The sequence below is a fragment of the Ascaphus truei genome, chromosome 3 (genome assembly GCF_040206685.1).
Source record: "Ascaphus truei isolate aAscTru1 chromosome 3, aAscTru1.hap1, whole genome shotgun sequence".
NCBI classification, from domain to species: domain Eukaryota; kingdom Metazoa; phylum Chordata; class Amphibia; order Anura; family Ascaphidae; genus Ascaphus; species Ascaphus truei.
This window is the reverse complement of record NC_134485.1, coordinates 34,286,644-34,305,631: the sequence shown is the minus strand read 5'-3', so window position 1 is coordinate 34,305,631 and position 18,988 is coordinate 34,286,644. Positions and strand designations below refer to the sequence as shown.

At 50.6% G+C, this 18,988-nt stretch overlaps 1 protein-coding gene across 1 annotated transcript in view; it reads right to left on the bottom strand.

Annotated features, from left to right (window-relative positions):
• Window positions 1-18,988, bottom strand: part of LOC142491404 (uncharacterized) — an 88,139-nt gene that overhangs the window by 23,182 nt on the left and 45,969 nt on the right. Inside the window, exons 3-4 of the mRNA XM_075593933.1 lie at window positions 17,086-17,271; window positions 16,662-16,800 (exon numbers count right to left, since the gene is read on the bottom strand). Of these exons, the coding sequence (XP_075450048.1) occupies window positions 16,662-16,800; window positions 17,086-17,271 (325 nt within the window). The remainder of the gene's footprint in view (window positions 1-16,661; window positions 16,801-17,085; window positions 17,272-18,988) is intronic.

The window sequence follows — 18,988 nt, the reverse complement described above, 5'->3', positions numbered from 1 at the left end:
AGCATATCCCCGGGAAGCTTAATGTAATCGCAGACGCACTATCCCGCTTTAACTGGCCTGCGTTTAGGCGGGCAGCCCCAGACGCGCAGGAAAGAGGTCTGACCTGACCCAATTATCTGTACCAGCTAGGGCAGAGGGAGTGATGGCCTTGGTGCAGCAATCGCTAGCCCCCCGCACGTGGAAGACGTATAACAACGCATGACGGCAATGGCGCAGTTTCAGGAAGGCCTCAAGGGGAGTGGTAAGGTTAGCAGAACCCATCAGCTAATCAATTTCTTACTTACCCAGAAGCGGGCGGGCATGTCACGGGCTAAGGCGGGCGGTACGCTAGCGGGTATTGCCTTTTTCCTGATGTTGGGGGGGGCAGACAGACATCACCAAGGATTTTCTCCTGAGGCGAATACTGATCGAGTGGGGCAGAGGGGAGCGCAAGCGGGGGGATAAGAGGGAGCCGGTAACAGTGGAGAGGTTACAGAGCTTGAACAAGGCAGCAGAGTCAGTATGCGCAGGACCGTTCGAAATAAATTTATTTAAAGTGGCTTTCACTTTTGCCTTTTTTGGAGCCTTTAGAGTAGGGGAACTGGTAGCAGCGTCAAAAACTCGCAGGGACACTGGCCTGTTGCTAGGAAATGTGATTAAAGGGGAGGAGACAGTAGCATGCCGCATACACAGGTCAAAAAACTGACCAAGCAGGGAAAGGGGCCTGGGTGCACCTGAGACGGCACGAGAATAGGAGGGTGTGCCCTGTGAGGGCGGCAAAGCGCTACGCCAGGCAGCGACCGCAAGGGGGCGAGGTTTTCCTGACACATAAAGATTCAACTCCCCTAACAAAGTTTCAGTTCAACAGGATCTTTAAGCGTTGCCTGGAGACAGGAGGCATAGATGCCACCAATTTCGGGACCCACTCGTTTCGGATTGGGGCTGCAACGGTAGCCTCCGAGCAGGGGCTGCCAATAGCACAGATTAAGGAACTGGGGAGGTGGAAGTCAAACGCCTACAAAAGGTACATTATGTCCAAGCAAGGGGGTAATTAGATGATCGTGCAGTTTTCTAACATGTTTTCACAGTGGGAGAAGCAGGTGCAGCGCGGGAAGTTTGGCTGATCGGTCATTCTTTCATGTTCTGGGCCCAGGAGCGGGCGGCGAGCATGGTGGGTCTGCAGCTGGGAATCCCACGAGAGAGCATGAAAATACGATGGCTGGGTAAGAGAGGGATTTGCTGGAGAGATTTGGTGCCAACCATCACAAGCGCGCTAGCAGTCTATGGCAAGAAGCCCCACGTGATAATTATCCACCTGGGCGGGAACGACATGGCGGCCACCAAGTCTTTAGACTTAATCCTCCAGATACACGCCGATTGCGCCAGATTTAAAGCCCTCTGGAGCGACACAGTCATTATTTGGTCGGAGATTATACCCCGGCTGGTATGGAGGGGGGCGCGCAGTTGGGTGGGCCTAGAGAAGGCAAGGCGAGAAGTTAACAGAGACATCCGTAATTTCATCCTCTCTTGTGGGGGGCGGACGGAGAAGCATGGGGAATTCGAAGACAGGGGGCACAGTTGGCACAGGAAGGACGGGATGCACCTAACAGACGAGGGCCTGGATATTTTTATTGATAACATGCACAGGCCGTTGCAAGCGATCAGCAGTCAGGGTTTAGGGTCACAGCTTAGTGTGTGGGGTGAGTCCCCAATAAGTGGCCTTAATGGGTCCTCCGGTTGACGGAACTGTCAGGCCAGTCATCGTAGGGACTCCGTAAATACCCGAAATGGGGCTCCACCCGATGCGGATGGGCCACCAGGTAACGGTCCCCCTGAAAAGCTCGTGCGGGCTGGAGGCGCCGACGCAGGCTATTGGTCGCTGTACCCCTGGCACCAATCTTAGGTAGCTGGGCTCTATCCTATTATGCGGGTAGGCCCAGACGGCCATGAAAAGGGGGACCTAGGGTGAACGGATGACGGGGCCGTGAGTAAGGGGCGAGAGTGTCCATCACGGCGGAGAGTGTGTCTCCTGGTTGACGGTTGAATAGGGCGGGCGGAGGAGGGCTCCTCCCGCCGGAAGATACCGAGAATAGGGATGACAAAGGACTAAGTTTATGGCTGACAGTTATTTGATAGTATTGTTAAACAATAAAGCTGTGACCATTTTTACTTCCACAAAAAACTGTGTCGTCTAAGTTTGTATGGTGGGGTAGGCAAACCACGCGGTAGGCACTCTAGGCCGTTAGGAGTAAGCTCTGTGGGGAATACCTCCACCCCCCCCCCCCCCAACACCAAACAGATGCTGCAAGCAAATCAGCGGGGCAGCCCAGGGGGCTTCTCTGTATAAAAGGGAAAGCAATGCAATATTAGAATTTGACCATTTAAACATGAATGTCTAAAGGTTTCGCAATACAAGCAATGCATTGCTTTTTGTAAGGAACTATTTAAAAGTAACTAGTACTGGCAGCACACAATAACTTCCTTTTTAGAATGCTTCACTCCGTTTGCCAGGGAACAGGCGCTGACATTCACTTTTGCCATCCCCCCCAGAAGCTGCTGCCCCATACAAAATCACATTCTGCACCCCCCAGTCACACTGGGCCTGGACGTGAAGCATGAGAAATACAGTATGTTACAGCAAGAAAGCACTTGCATATAGAGTAAAGCATGTGACTGCTAGAACCGCATTGTCACCCAGGTTTCTTGATATATTCTTCTGCATTAAGACTGCAGGAATGGGCAGTGCTATTATCTATACTAACTCACAAGAAAGATATTGCCTACACTACCGACATACTGCTTGGCTAATAAAGATCACTTTAACAGGCAGAAAATAATTACACAACCAACCCAAGAAAATAATGCATTTAAGACTCATATTTATGATCATAAAGGAGGTAACCCCAGACACCATAATAAGCACGCTTTAGCAGAGCTACATATGTTATGCAATGTGAGATGTAAATAAAATGGGTCAGATGGTAACCTGGTCACAGCTGAAGCTTTGTGATTGGGGAGGGGAATAATTAATAATAGGTTTCTTCAATTCTTAACAAGCTGACCTTAAGATAAATATCTTCCTTATCTTTCGTGTAACCTAAAGGCTATTTTTTTTTAACTTATTTTTTATTTTGAGTTTTTGAAAATATAAGGGAAGGGATACAGAAATAGAGAAAGGGGCAGGGGGGAGTGGTGGGGGGGAGGGGGTGGGGGAGTAGGTACCGCCAAGTATAAGAAACAAAAATCCAAACATACAGAAATTGAAAAATACAACGACACCGTACAATCCCAAAGACAAATATCATATAAAGTTACCAACTCTGAAAGGGAAGAAATACAGCCCTCCATCCACATTGACTGAACAGTTCATCTATTTCCCCTAGAGTTCCAGGGCTCCCGAACCTTTTGGCATTTGCTTGAATTATGTCTAACATACGCTGTTAATCTTTCCATAGATTGCACCTCATTTATTCTCATAATAATCTCTCTCCTGGAGGGGGTAAAGGCTTTTTCCAGGCCCCGGCGATCGCGCGTCTAGCCGAGGACAGAATATGCAACAATAATTTAGATTTATTTTCGTATAAATTATCTAATGGTTTTCCCAGAACCATTATAGTCGGGTCTAGGGGGATCCTTATCCAAAAAAGTCTCTCGTACTAAATTCTGCACTACTCCCCAGAATCTCTGTATTTTGGGGTAGAACCACCAGATACGGGGCCATATCTCCAACACCACCACAACCCCTCCAACAGTGGTTTGTGGTCTCAGGGTAAATCTGCCTCAACCTCTGGGGTGTCAAATACCACCTGAAAATAACTTTATACATATTTTCTTTGGATATTGTGCATAAAGATGTGTTTGTTGCATTAATCCAGATAGTGTGCCAGTCCTCCCAAGAAATCTCTACCTGAAAATCCTGGGCCCATTGATGCATATACCGGTGTGTGCAGGAGGCTTTAAATTCACGAGAGCTAAGAAATTGGTAGATAATTGAGATAATTTCTATGTCTGCATAGTTCCTCGAATACCGTACACTCTGGGAAAGACCCACCTGGGGACAGCGGCCTAAGATAGTGAGAGACTTGCAAAAATCTGAACATATCAGCTCCCGTGAAGGAGTATCTCTGGCAAAAATCACTAACATTTTGTAATTTACCTCTCAGAAGCCTATCTCCCGCATCTCTAATATCGTTAACCTTCCATAACTCAAAACTACTTGTGGACCAACCCGGACCAAAGTCCGGGTTGTCAAAAAAGGGGTACATCTCAAAGGAGCTGAAGCTAACTGATAATTGATTTTGGCCTTATGCCAATTGTGACAATGGGGAGGATTTGGCCCAGGATTAAAGGGGTTACACCCCAATTGGCCACCCTCTACCCTCACCTGGGAAGCAAGGGGTTAACTGGACTGAGGTCCAGTAATGTGTTTTTACCTCGCTTCAATATCCAAATGCTTATTCCCCTGTGTAACTGTATTGTGTTATCCTAGTGTTTGCACCCACACATACACTAGGGTTGCTGCGGGAGGGAAAGGGTTAATGTTAAAACAGTGATTCTAGCCCTTTGTTTAAATTACCCTCAAAGATGCCTGCCTACGAAATGCAAATGGTCAGGAGAGCGACCAAATGGGTAGGAAGCAGCCCCTGATCAAAGGCTACCTGTTTGCAGGAAGCTGGAGTGGATTGTGAGCGTTATAACTCAAACTTACAAACCATAGTATCCTGCCATGTGGTAGACTGGCCAAACGCCTCTGATTTAGGAGTGGGGCTACAGAATGAGTGACCTTATTAAATATAAGAGTATTATGAGATGTCCTTGGCTGAACATGCTAAGAGTTACATATGTGTATTCGTGGGACTTACCCGCAACTAACGGTTACAGACACCTGGTGTTTAGCCGGTCCTAATAGACAGATATTAATATCTCTTTTAATTTTAGTAGTACACGGTAATATTTAGTCTCATTGGGAGCGTCATGCGTTACGGAATGTATTAATATGCATTGCGTGCCAGTAAGTATTACTGAACTGAAGTTATGAAGTTATTTAGATAGGGAAAAGCAGTTTTTAAACGTCCTTGGGTGGGAGGAGTTTTACTCTGAGGAAAACTGTCAACTTCACCGCTGATTTAAGAGAATGGCTGGGTTTAGGTTGTGTTCAAAGGGAAATAATTGTATAAGAACCAGGCTCAGCCTATGGCTATTGTTTTTCATGTTTTTCGTGTCTTGATGATTATGAAGATTGCTGTAGGAACTGCCAGTCCAGATGTGACTGTTTCATCATTCAATTTTAAGTGAGTGTCTATATTTTGCCTGTTATTTGTATATCTTGTGTGTTCACCTTTATCAAGGAATACATTATATTTTATCATATCTAAGTCTCGTACCAGTTCAACCCAGTTATATATATTTGGTGTGTATTATTAATAGCCTGTCACAAAGCTCCCGTCACAGGCTTATTAATAAAACTGGTGGCAAGCGTTGGGATTGAACTGGACCTGTATTACTAGTGTTCTGTGGGATACTGTAATATAGTGGGAACTCGATGGTAATTGTGAGTTCCTGGGACTAAAGTTATTGAACACACAGTGTACAACATATAACACAAGATATGGCAGCTCCTCACTGTTCCCCTACTTGTGAGAAGCATTGCCTCCAGAACCAAAGTGCCAGCCATCTGTCTGACTGGAGCCGGGCACCGAGACCGGAGGAGTGCATCAAGTCGGCGCGGGGACCAGCAGCCAGCAAGGCTGAGAGAGAGACAGCGATTGGTGAGCATGAAACCCGGCAGGCTGAGCAAAGATCCACAGCTGCAGCCGCTGTAACCATCAAACCGCCCGGAGAGCAGGGAAGGGACCCAGCTCCGGGACAGCAGAGACTTGGGGAGGGAGTGGGTGGTCTCGGAGACCACGGAAGTCTTGCACCAGGAGAGGTAATGGCCGTTGCGGTGGCCTGTCCATTTTCCCTGAAAGAGCTAGCACTGTTGTGTGCGTTGGGCAAGACGTGGTTCCCGGCGAAGTGGACCCAGTTCCTGGTGTCGGTACCACACCGACCCGCTTATTCCCTCCCAGAGCCCGCCGCTCAAGCAACTCCGCTCTGGATTCCATTGCCCCTTGCTGGGGTTAGTCCACTGGCGGCGGAGAAGCTCTGGAATGAGCCCGGCGCTCCAGCAACTCCGCTCTGGACTCCGTTGCCCCTTGCTGGGGTTAGTCCACCGGTGGCGGAGAAGCACCGGCAGCCGCTGCGGCACTGCCAACAAATGGGCCACAATAATGCCCAGTGCCCGAACCGTGCGCGGTCGGGCAAAGAAGCCTCTCAGGGCCAGCGCTCACGAGCTGCGGAAAAGATGACCCAGTTAGCGGGATCCTCTGATGGCTCCCGCCCAGCCAGGGCGACAACCCTCCTCGGGACGTCTCCTGGAGAACCTGGACGGGCTGCATCGGCAACAGCGGTGGAAAGCGGCGGCCATTCACCTGATCCTGGTGGAGAACCGGCGGCCGCGGAGAAGCCGCCACTCCAGCATCCTGCCGGCGGCAATTTTATTTGGGGGAGGGACAGGGTTTGCGGGAGGGGGTTATTTTACCTGGTTTGGCGGGAGCTGTGTTCCTCCACAAAGACCTGGGACCCTTGTCCTGCACCATTGTACCTGTACCCAACCCGGGCACTGTCGCGGCAGCGGCCTGTTGCTGCCCAGCCCAGATGGTGCCGCAGCGGCCACTCCAGTCCCCCTGCAATTGGAACCAACGAAGGCGGCGGTCTCTGCGGGGACCAGCGAGGTAAGCCAGACCAAGTCGCAGACTGACTCTGACTTATTTTTCCCTATGACTGTACCCTGTTGTTTCACTATACGGGTGACTGGGGGGTGGCAGGAGATAGTGGTACCAGGGGAGGGGAAGGAAGGGCTGCTTGTAGGGCAGTTAGACTTCCCCATTACCTTGGCGGAGCAGCAAGGGGACTCTCGGTTAAGAGCCCCACTGTTGCAGCCTGGCTATGGGCCGGAGGTATCAGGGGTTGTGGCAAAGTTAGACCACCCCCAGATTACCTGCCGGCCAGAAGCTAAGGTGGGTGCATCTGCACCAGCAACCCTGAGCTCACCTCCGGTAATGGGGGCACAGCTTCAGGGAGAGGGGCTAGCCCCGTTAGCACCCAGCTCTAGGGTAGGATTGCCTGGGAGAGGGTTGGGTGGGCCAGTGGGAACCGGGGAGGGAAGGCAGCAAGTGAGTCAGCCAGATTTCCCTATTACCCGGGCGGAGCAGCAAGGGGACTCTCGGTTAAGAGCCCCACTGTTGCAGCCTTGCTATGGGCTGGAGGTATCAGGGGTTGTGGCAAAGTTAGACCACCCCCAGATTACCTGCCAGCCAGGAGCTAAGGTGGGTGCATCTGCACCAGCAACCCCGAGCTCATCCCCGGTAATGGGGAGACAGTGTCAGGGAAATGGCCTCACTCAGGTATCCCTAGGATCCAGGTTAGGATTAGATAGGGAGAAGCGGAGTGAGGGGAGGCTGCAGGTAGGTAGCCAGCATCAGATCTCCGTGGGAGAAGAAGGGCTAGTGGTAGCCGGGGAGGGACAGCAGCAGGTATGGCAGCTAGAGTTTCCCATTACCCTGGCAGAGCCTCAGGGGGTTTCTCAGATCAGCAACCCCCTGTTGCAGCCTGGCTATGGGCTGGGGGTATCATGGGCGGTGGCCAGCTTGTGCCACCCCAGGGATACCTGCCAGCCAAGAGCTAAGGCGGTTGCATCTGGAGAGGTGCCCCTGAGCTCATCCCTGGTAAGGGGGAGACATGGTCATGGAGGTAGGTGCACTCAGGTAGTTCCAGTGTCTGGGTTAGGATTGCCCAGGGGAGAGAGGAGTGCAGGTGGGCTGCAGGGAGGTAAGCAGCAGGCTGAGGTGCTGGGCCTAGGGGAGGCTAGGCAGGGAGACATCGTGGAGCAGGGGGAGATAGGAGGTCAGTGGGGTGTCAGGCAGCTGGCAGAAGCTAGGGATGGGCTAGGTAGGCAGAAGGTCCCTTGTTCTGACTGGCCAGGAGTCACCCCCCTGACAGATTCCCCAGGGTTCCCAAAGGAGGGGCTGTGGGTAGATAGGCAGCCAGGGAGTATAGAGTCAGGAGTCAGGAGTATAGGTCATATATAGGTCATGAGAGTCAGGAGTATAGCAGAGCAGCTACAAGTGGGCACAGGGCCATGGCAGGTAGGGTCACTACAGGATAGTGACATAGCTCTTTCCCAGACTTGGTTGACAGGAAAGCGATGGTCTGTGCTGGATAGCTGGTCTCCTGTTGGTGCAGAGACATGCCAGTCTCTGGGCAGTGTGCAGCCTGGTCTGCAAAGGGGCCCCTTCACCATAGACTTGGTTCACCAGGCACTGGGTGGGGGGCAGAGGGAGGCAAAGGAGAATGCCTGACGGCAACGGTGGAGCCCTGCTCTGCAGGATCTGGACTTCACGATCCACTATGGCCAGGACAATGTATTGGACAATGCCGGAGGACAATTTTGCCAGGCCAACCCCTCAGGACTTATTGAGTGCTTCAAGGGCGCCAGTGGTATCCCAGTGCCAGGGGGAGGCAGCTGGGGCACCAGGCACCCCTTGAGCAGGGGAGGTGTGACGATGGGGAGGATTTGGCCCGGGATTAAAGTGGTTACACCCCAATTGGCCACCCTCTACCCTCACCTGGGAAGCAAGGGGTTAACTGGACTGAGGTCCAGTAATGTGTTATTACCTCGCTTCAATATCCAAATGCTTATTCCCCTGTGTAACTGTATTGTGTTATCCTAGTGTTTGCACCCACACATACACTAGGGTTGCTGCCGGAGGGAAAGGGTTAATGTTAAAACAGTGATTCTAGCCCTTTGTTTAAATTACCCTCAAAGATGCCTGCCTACTAAATGCAAATGGTCAGGAGAGCGACCAAATGGGTAGGAAACAGACCCTGATCAAAGGCTACCTGTTTGCAGGAAGCTGGAGTGGATTGTGAGCGTTATAACTCACACTTACAAACCATAGTATCCTGCCATGTGGTAGACTGGCCAAACGCCTCTGATTTAGGAGTGGGGCTACAGAATGAGTGACCTTATTAAATATAAGAGTATTATGAGATGTCCTTGGCTGAACATGCTAAGAGTTACATATGTGTATTCGTGGGATATCCCGCAACTAACGGTTACAGACACCTGGTGTTTAGCCGGTCCTAACAGACTGATATTAATATCTCTTTTAATTTTAGTAGTACACGGTAATATTTAGTCTCATTGGGAGCGTCATGCGTTACGGAATGTATTAATATGCATTGCGTGCCAGTAAGTATTACTGAACTGAAGTTATGAAGTTATTTAGATAGGGAAAAGCAGTTTTTAAACGTCCTTGGGTGGGAGGAGTTTTACTCTGAGGAAAACTGTCAACTTCACCGCTGATTTATGAGAGGGGCTTGGTTTAGGTTGTGTTCAAAGGGAAATAATTGTATAAGAACCAGGCTCAGCCTATGGCTATTGTCTTTCATGTTTTTCGTGTCTTGATGATTATGAAGATTGCTGTATGAACTGCCAGTCCAGATGTGACTGTTTCATCATTCCATTTTAAGTGAGTGTCTATATTTTGCCTGATATTTGTATATCTTGTGTGTTCACCTTTATCAAGGAATAAATTATATTTTATCATATCTAAGTCTCGTACCAGTTCAACCCAGTTATATATATTTGGTGTGTATTATTAATAGCCTGTCACAAAGCTCCCATCACACCTATGTCATGGTAGGCTTGCCAGGCGTGTAATAAAGGGGTCAACCCCCAGTTGGCAGCCCCTACAATCGTGCTGGATGCAAGGGGTTAATGGAATCATATACATGAATTTCTGCAGTTCCCTGCTTCAGCACAAAATGTATTCCCTTTTGTTTTATGTGTTCCCGCCCTTTGATGTGATTGCACCAAACATCTACACTGGGATCAGGCCGGAAGGGAATGGGTTAACTGTGTTTTAATGTTTATGGCCCTTTGTTCCCCTTGCCGCCTTGTTGGCCACCATTTGCAGTGACATAGAGAATGCCATGTATTCCTATGCAGAGTTTACATGGCTGTTGCAATTACTGCTGTTTTTGAAATTAGGTTTCGGACCTGAAAACATTATCTCTGATATCACAATACCTGGAGGGCTGAAATTTGGCCACAAGACAGAGACCCCTGAGTCAGGATTGCATGGCAGGTTTCAGCCCTCTCAGATTAACTGAACGGAATATTTTTGATATATATTAATTGTGATATATTTCTGTATAGACAGGGCTGCCCACGAAAGTTCCTAGCCATTTGGAATTGTAATGAGCCATCAGGCGCCAGTGTGTCTGCGTTCCTTGTCTTGATCAAGGCTTCACCTTCCAGATTAAGTATGTAGGGGGGAGAGATAGCAGGATCTGGTTGTTTATGTTCAAGGGCCACAAATCACATCTCCAGTCAGCGTTTCCTCTGTGAAGAAATACAGATGGTAGATTCAGAGGCACCAGGTTTAAGAGTGGGGTGCACTAAATGGGACTCTGACTGACAGTGTGTTCACATGTCCCACCTACCAGGGGGCATGTACCAGCTTGCTCCCACGTGAGCTGGCAAAAGTTAATTGGCTCCAGATAATTGTTCTCCAATACCTGGGTCCCAATGTTAAGGAGTAGAGGCTAAAATGTATTTAAGTGACTGTAAGTCCTCTACCCAGTTGTATTCATTTGTATCCTGTATTGTTGAATGAATTGCTAGCCTGAATCCTGGCTACTTCATGGTCCCCATCCCAAGTAAGTGTAAATATTCCGTTTGTTATTTGTCCAACATTGTGTGTCCACCTTATTTGAAGGAATAAAATCTCTTTATCATATCACAGTCGTATTCAATTCAACCCAGTAATTTGGTGTATATTATAACCCTGTAAGCTATCGTGACAGCCAAATCTTAATAGAAAATGTAATTACTGCCTAGTCAAAAAGGTCTGGTTTAAGGTCTTTTGTTGGCTTTTTATTTCATAAAAGAGCAGGGAATGCCCTGGAATTAATATATCTATTTTCTATATCTACCCATTGACCCTCTTGGGAATGCCAGAAAACCACCTGTTTCAAATTGGCTGCTAAATAATATTTCCTGATCTCAGAAACCGCCAGACCCCCTCTCACTCTGGGTGCAAGCATAACTGATCTCGGCACCCTTGGTCTTTTGTTACCCCAAATAAATGGCATAATCTTATTCTGCAAATCCCTTAAATATTTCATCGGAATAGAGACCGGGAGTGTCTGGAAACAATAAAGCAGTTTCGGGAGAATATTCATCTTAACTTAAATAATATGACATAGGCCGTTCCAGAGTAGAAGATCCCGTTTTAATTTAGGGAAAAGCTCTAGGTAATTATTTTTATATAGAGACTAGCTGCTATACCCGGTGTTGCCCGGGATTGCAGGGGCGGGGGGAAAAGCAGGGGAGAGGGGGGTGAAAGGCAGGGGCAGGGGGGGGTGAAAGGTAGGGCGGGGGTGTGAAAGGCAGGGCCGGGGGGGTGAAAGTCAGGGCCAGGGGGTTGAAAGGCAGAGATGCATGTAAGATCCCTCCCCCTACGGTTCCTCACCTCGCACCCAGCCGCGCTCCTCTCGGGCTGCCCCTGGGGCTCTCCTCCCCCCTGGCCTCCGCCGGCTACCAGTCTGACCCTGGGGATGACGCAGAGAAGCTAGGCCGCGGCCCCATCTCCCCACCGCCTCCCTGGCCGGGCACTTCCTCCTCCTCTTCCTCTGGGTTGTAACGGGCGGGGATAAAGCTGCCCCGGCAGCGCCACGCGCACTCGGCCACGGTGAAGGCAAAGTTCTCGGGCTGCTTGGGCGGCCGGTGCTCGCCGTGGAGGCGCACGCATCTCACCCCAGGCCTCGCATCTCAGTCCCCTCTGGCTGAAGGTAGGAGCCGGTGAAAGGAGAGGCGGAGAGAGCCGGAGGAGCGCTCTCGTGGATGGGGAGCTGTGGAGAGCGGCCTGTGGGAGGGGAGGGCCGGAGAGATCGTGCTCTAGGGGGGGGCGGGTTCGAGGGGGGGGGGAGTGGGAGCGGTCTGTGGGATGGAGAGTGCCGGGGGAAGGGAGAGCGCTGGGGGAAGGGAGAGCGCCAGGGAAGGGAGAGCGCCGGGGAGCGGGCTCAAAGGCGTGGAGTGTGTGAGGCTGCGGGCATGCGGTGTGGTGTGTGAATGCAACAGTGGGCTAGAGCACCGGCCAATGAGAGTCGTGGGGGGGCGGGACACATGGGGGGGCAGACACACTGGCCAATGAGAGCCGTGGGAGGGCGGGCGGACCGACGGACCAATCAAATGGTCTACAGACACTCACAACCAAGATTTTCATTTATATATATATATATATATATACAGCTAAACCCCGTTATAACGCGGTCCTCGGGGTCCACCCCGAGACCACCGCGTTACTAACGGGGTCGCGCTAATTTAAAAAAAAAAATGGCCGCCGCATCAGTGTTTTTACCCGCGGTCCCGGCTTCCCCCTGCCACCGCGTGACAGGAGATGGGAGGGGGGATTCCCCTCCGGTCCGGCTCCCCCTGCCACCGCGTGACAGGAGATGGGAGGGGGTATTCCCCTCCGGTCCGGCTCCCCCTGCCACCGCGTGACAGGAGATGGGAGGGGGGATTCCCCTCCGGTCCGGCTACCCCTGCCACCGCATGACAGGAGATGGGAGGGGGGATTCCCCTCCGGTCCGGCTCCCCCTGCCACCGCGTGACAGGAGATGGGAGGGGGGATTCCCCTCCGGTCCGGCTCCCCCTGCCACCGCGTGACAGGAGATGGGAGGGGGGATTCCCCTCCGGTTCCGGCTCCCCCTGCCACCGCGTGACAGGAGATGGGAGGGGGGATTCCCCTCCGGTCCGGCTCCCCCCGCCGCAGCACAGGGCCCTCGCGCCGCAATACAGGGCCCCCTGGCCCTGCCGTAGCGCAGGGTCGTCCTGCCCTCCCCCCCCCCCCATGCCCCCCCGCGCTGCACCGGGCCATCCCACCAGCCCCCGCAGCATCAGGGGCTCCCGCAGCAGCCATCATCCCCCTCCACCGCAGCACCACCCCCACCCTGCAGCCACATGCCTCAAAAATCATCCCCAAGGTAAGGTAAGACTGATTTATGTATTAGTGTAGTGTGTGTGTGTGTGTGTGTGTGTGTGTGTGTGTGTGTGTGTGTGTGTGTGTGTGTGTGTGTGTGTGTGTGTGTGTGTGTGTGTGTGTCAGTGTGAGCAGTGTGTGTGCAGTGTGCAATGAGCAGTGTGTCAGTGTGTGCAGTGTGAGCAATGAGCAGTGTGTCAGTGTGTGCAGTGTGAGCAATGAGCAGTGTGTGTGCAGTGTGCAGTGTGCAGTGTGTGTCAGTGTGTGTGCAGTGTGAGCAGTGTGTCAGTGTGTGTCAGTGTGTGTGCAGTGTGAGCAGTGTGTGCAGTGTGAGCAATGAGCAGTGTGTGTCAGTGTGAGCAGTGTGTGTGCAGTGTGAGCAATGAGCAGTGTGTCAGTGTGTGCAGTGTGAGCAATGAGCAGTGTGTCAGTGTGTGCAGTGTGAGCAATGAGCAGTGTGTGTGCAGTGTGCAGTGTGTGTCAGTGTGTGTGCAGTGTGAGCAGTGTGTCAGTGTGAGCAATGAGCAGTGTGTGTCAGTGTGAGCAGTGTGTGTGCAGTGTGAGCAATGAGCAGTGTGTCAGTATGTGTGCAATGTGAGCAGTGTGTGTGCAGTGTGAGCAATGAGCAGTGTGTGTGCAGTGTGCAGTGTGTGTCAGTGTGAGCAGTGTGTGTGCAGTGTGAGCAATGAGCAGTGTGTGTGTGTAGTGTGCAGTGTGTGTGCAGTGTGTGTGCAGTGTGTCAGTGTAAGCAATGAGCAGTGTGTCAGTATGTGTGCAGTGTGAGCAGTGTGTGTGCAGTGTGAGGTGTGTGCAGTGTGAGCAATGAGCAGTGTGTGTGCAGTGTGCAGTGTGTGTCAGTGTGAGCAGTGTGTGTGCAGTGTGAGCAATGAGCAGTGTGTGTGTAGTGTGCAGTGTGTGTGCAGTGTGTGTGCAGTGTGTCAGTGTGTGCAATGAGCAGTGTGTGTGCAGTGTGCAGTGTGTGTGCAGTGTGGCAGTGTGTGCAGTGTGAGCAGTGTGCAGTGTGTGTGCAGTGTGCAGTGTGCAGTGTGAGCAGTGTGTGTGCAGTGAGTGTGTGCAGTGTGTGCAGTGTGTGCAGTGTGCAAAAAAATTTTTTTTGTCAGTGTCAATTTTTTTTGTCAAAATGTGTCAGTGTGAGCAGTGTGTGTGCAGTGTGAGCAATGAGCAGTGTGTGTGTAGTGTGCAGTGTGTGTGCAGTGTGTGTGCAATGAGCAGTGTGTGTGCAGTGTGCAGTGTGTGTGCAGTGTGGCAGTGTGTGCAGTGTGAGCAGTGTGCAGTGTGTGTGCAGTGTGCAGTGTGAGCAATGAGCAGTGTGTGTGCAGTGAGTGTGTGCAGTGTGTGCAGTGTGTGCAGTGTGTGCAGTGTGTGCAGTGTGCAAAAAAAACGGGAGCCATGGGAAAACCGCGTTATAACTGAATCGCGGTATAGCGAGGCGCGTTATAACGGGGTTTAGCTGTATATAGATTGATAGGTTTTTTTGTGAGGAAAATCCCTAGATATTTTAATCTCACCTTATTCCAATGGTAATTAAAATGTTATTTGATTATTTTAACCTAGGAGTCTGGTAAGGTTAAATTTAGAGTCTCTGATTTAGCCTAATTCCTTTTAGAACAAACCGAAACTAGAGAGCTCATCTTGTAAATTGGGGAGAGAAGTGAGAGGGTTGGAAATTGTTAGGATAATATCATCGGCAAAGAGAGATCATTTGAAATTCTCCTGGCCAATCTTAATACCCAGAATATTGGGGGTTTTCCTAATTTTAATTGCACGCGCCTCAATTGTTAACACGAAGAGCAGGGCTGATAATGGACAAACCTGCCCGGTACCGTTGCTAATCTTGATTTGGTTTAGTTTCCCCCCTGGCATTTTTAGAGAAGCTACAGTATAGGGGCATCATATAGAGCTTGGACCCCATTTAAAAATTAGCCGGAAAAGCCAAACCCCAGCATAGTTCTATCTAGAAAATCCCAATTAATTCTATCCAACGCTTTTACAGCGTCTATACTCAACAACATCAGCCTGGATTTAAAAGATTGAACATAATCAATTATATTGATAATCTTGTGTGTATTATCTGAGGCCTGACGATTGTTTATAAAGTCTACTTGATCATTATGGATTAGTCGGGGCAAAATTGGGTTTCATCTATTCGCTAGAATTTTACTATATATCTTTAGATCTGTATTAAGTAGCAAGATTGGCCTGTAACTTGCGCAACTCATTGGATCTTTTCCTTCCTTAGTTAGTACCACTAAATTTGCTTTTGATATTTGCGAAGGAATCTGGGAGCCCGATAGAACAGGGGCGCGCAAACTTCTTGAGCTTCGGCCCCCTTCCCGGGAGCCGCAGCGTTCGCGCCCCCCACTCTCCCAATGGCTCGGCGTCAAATGATGTCGCGGGTCATGTGGCGTCATGTCATGTGACCCCATTGAATCATTTGATGCGCGTTGCTATGGTGAAGCGTCGCCAAAGACCCGGCTGGCAGCAGGTAAGTGAGTTACATGGCCTCATGCCTCCCTCGGCATTTAATTTAAATACCGTGGGGAAGAGCGCCAGGCCTCTATAACCGCCCGCACCGCCCCTATAAATTCTCCCATCCCCCCTGGGGGGCGCACTCCCCCAGTTTGCTCTCCACAGCGATAGAAAACTATTAAACATATTTAAAAGATATGGAGCTAGTATTACCCAATATTTTTTATGGTAAAGATTTGAGAAGCCATCCGGGCCTGGGGCTTTTGAGAGTTTCAGACCTTTAATAACCTCTTTTAATTCTGTAAAGCTAACTTTAGCATTGAATCATTCCAATTCTTCCGCAGAGAGCTTTGGAAGTTTGCATGCCTGTAAATAGCTATCTATTTGTTCACTGGAGGATTTATTAAAATTGGGATCTGATGCGCATGCGCGACAACGGACTGAATGGATGCTTAAGTTCACAGCTCCGTTCTCAGCCGACAATAAATAAATAATAAATGCGCTAAAACCTACCCGATTTTCACCAAAACCGATCGCATAGCCCCCGGATACCACCAGGATGTCGAAGGGGACACGCTCAAAGCGCCCCTCCACGGTGCTGACGGACTATTTTGGAAAGGGGGATCAGTTGCGCGCCAAAAGCCATGAGGGCCCCCCGCCAAGTGGATCCGACTCGGAGGAGGAAGGGGACAATGATCGAGGCAATCAAATTATGCGGAGACGGGACATGCAGGAGTTTTGCGCAGACATTAAAAAATGCCTACAATCTGAGGTGGCAGCCTTGAGAGCAGACATTGGCAGCATCGGAGCCAGGAGGGTCTCAGAGGAAGAACCCGATCCGGAAGACTTCGTGGGCCGGTGGCTGACCCAGCTTATGCCAGATAAGGCAACCCAGGAGCTTCAATTAGATCGCTGCCACAGGGCCCTTAGATCCAGGCCGCAGCAGGGAGACCCCCCGAGAGACATTATTGCCCGCTTCCATTACTTCAAAATAAAAGAACTATTTTGCCAAATGACTCGTAACAATCCTTCATTTGAGTCACATAAAATCCAGGTATTCCAGGATATCTCCCCCACCACTCTGCTGAAAAGGAAGCAACTTACCCCAATCACTAAAATCCTCAGGGACGAAGGGGTTAAATATCGATGGATTTTTCCGTTTGGCCTCCTGGTGTCCAGGAACGGGGCATTAACAACGATAAGGAAGGCAGAAGATGGAGGGGCCTTTCTCATTAAACTGGGCCTGCAAGACAAGATCACGGAAGAAATGGCAGGAAACAGATCAGCTCCAGACCCAACATGGCAGGAGGCAGGTAGATCTGACAAGAACAAACAAGCCCGCAGCCCCCGTTAAATGGACTGTCAGAGGCACTCTGTTCACTATCAGTTAAAGTTGACCCCCCCTCCCCACTCGATCAAGCCACCTGCTGAGGTCCCACTAAGATCTCCCTGTCAGCTACACCCCCCCACGACATCCCTAACAATGCCCAGAAGCGCCTAGGCCCAAATCCAATTCTGCACCACTTACCTCGATCCCCGACGGCAGCAGACAGAGACTAGCGGCCATCTTGGAGCAGCTCCGGAGTCCAACTGTGAAGGAGGCGGAATCGGATGACGTCGGAAGGGAGGAGACACCACATCTCGCGAGAGAAACAGGAACGCGGTGCCACATCCAAGATGGCGGCTGGCGCGGATGAGCCGGAAGGGGCGGGAGCTAGAGAAGGAAAGCGGAAGTGAGGCAGCAAAAGACGCCAAACAGCAACGGGCAGCGGCAGGAGCCGGAGGACGAACCCAGTCACACTGGCGGAGGCGGCAAAAAAGGCTCACGCACGGGCGTTAGGATAGGAGAGCCCATAAGATAGCGCTAAGAGAGGCGTAGACCAGGTTGCAGAAGGAAGGGGGCTCCATTCAGATAGAACGTGAGGAGTAGGGGATAGAGGGGGTAGGGAGGGGGGGGGGGAGTTAGAGGTTAAGGTGCTAGCAGTGGAATGAGAGGTAAGATCAGAGAGGTGAGATAGGGGAACGGGAGAGCTAGCAACATAGAGAGGCGGGGATGAAGAAGAGGTAAGGGCTTAAGGGCTCAAGAGCAGATAACTGTGATAGAAAGGGAAGTGAGGGTAGAGAGACCCAGAGAAAAGGAAAGACGCATAGGCACAACAGGGGAGGATGTAGAGTTGAGGCCAAAGGTCAGAGGAGACTGGGACATACCTTAAAGATACAGAGGGGATCATGAGCTTAACAGGGGGCTAGAATGGAAACAGTTGTTCCAAGCGGCACGTTAATTTGGAACTACAGGGGAGAAGGGGTCAGGTTGAGGAATTTCAATGTTATAAGGTTAGGTTTTTGCATTTGAGATTTTACACTGACTTGTTGATTTACGAAACTATTCAACAATACAGTTTGGACTAATAAAGTTATTGGATTGTCGGCTGGGACGGCGGTCCTAAAGTCGCCGTGTGTGTCTACCCTCGGGCTGGGGCTGCTGCCCTAGATCCTGAGGAAGTCCTGGGGAAGAGGTGGTTCAACACGGCCCTGCGGAGCAGGTGTAAGACAGAGGGCGTGTTCCAGAGACCCACCAACCCACAGGCAAGGGAGAGAAAGTGGTTCCATGCCACCGATTACTCTCCCACGTTGATGTGTGTGTTGTATGTGTTTTTTTCCCTTCCTTATGTATCCCATGTACCCATTGTGTCTACCCCCCCCCCACACTGTCTCCTACATGAGTGGTCCCCCGCTGACGCCCCGCACAGAGCTGAGTAATGCAGAGGAACAGAAACGGCACCGTAGCGGCCCGACATATCAAAAAGTAGCATTCGGAGCACAAGGTCAGTACCCTGCACCATCATGCCCCTAACTTTCATATCACACAACACTAAGGGCCTAAACTCCCCATGTAAACGTAACCTAGCACTCACAGACTACAAAAAAAAAGGGGCAGACTTTATACTACTCCAGGAAACACATTTCAGTACCACTAGTGCTCCCAAGTACTTTGACAAGCAGTACAATCAGGTCTTTCTATCCTCCGCTACAGAAAAAAAGCGAGGTGTAGCAATCCTGGTTCATAATAGGGTGGGAATAGTGGTGGACAAAGTGAAAAAAGATCAGGACGGCAGGTTCTTGATGCTCATAGGATCCATTAATGCACAACCAATAACAGTAGCAACGCTCTACGCCCCAAGTGCTCATGAGGCAGATTTTTTCACAAAGACATTCAACATCCTAATTTTTTTTAGCAAAGGAGCTCTAATCCTAGGAGGAGATTTCAATACAGCTATGAATACAGCCCTAGATAGATCAGGTCCCCATAAACACAAGACCAAACCACGACCTTCAGCGCTAGAACAAGGATTAAAAGATCTACAACTAATAGACGCATGGAGGGAGACCCACCCGTTAGAAAGGCTATACACTTTCTGCTCACATCCACA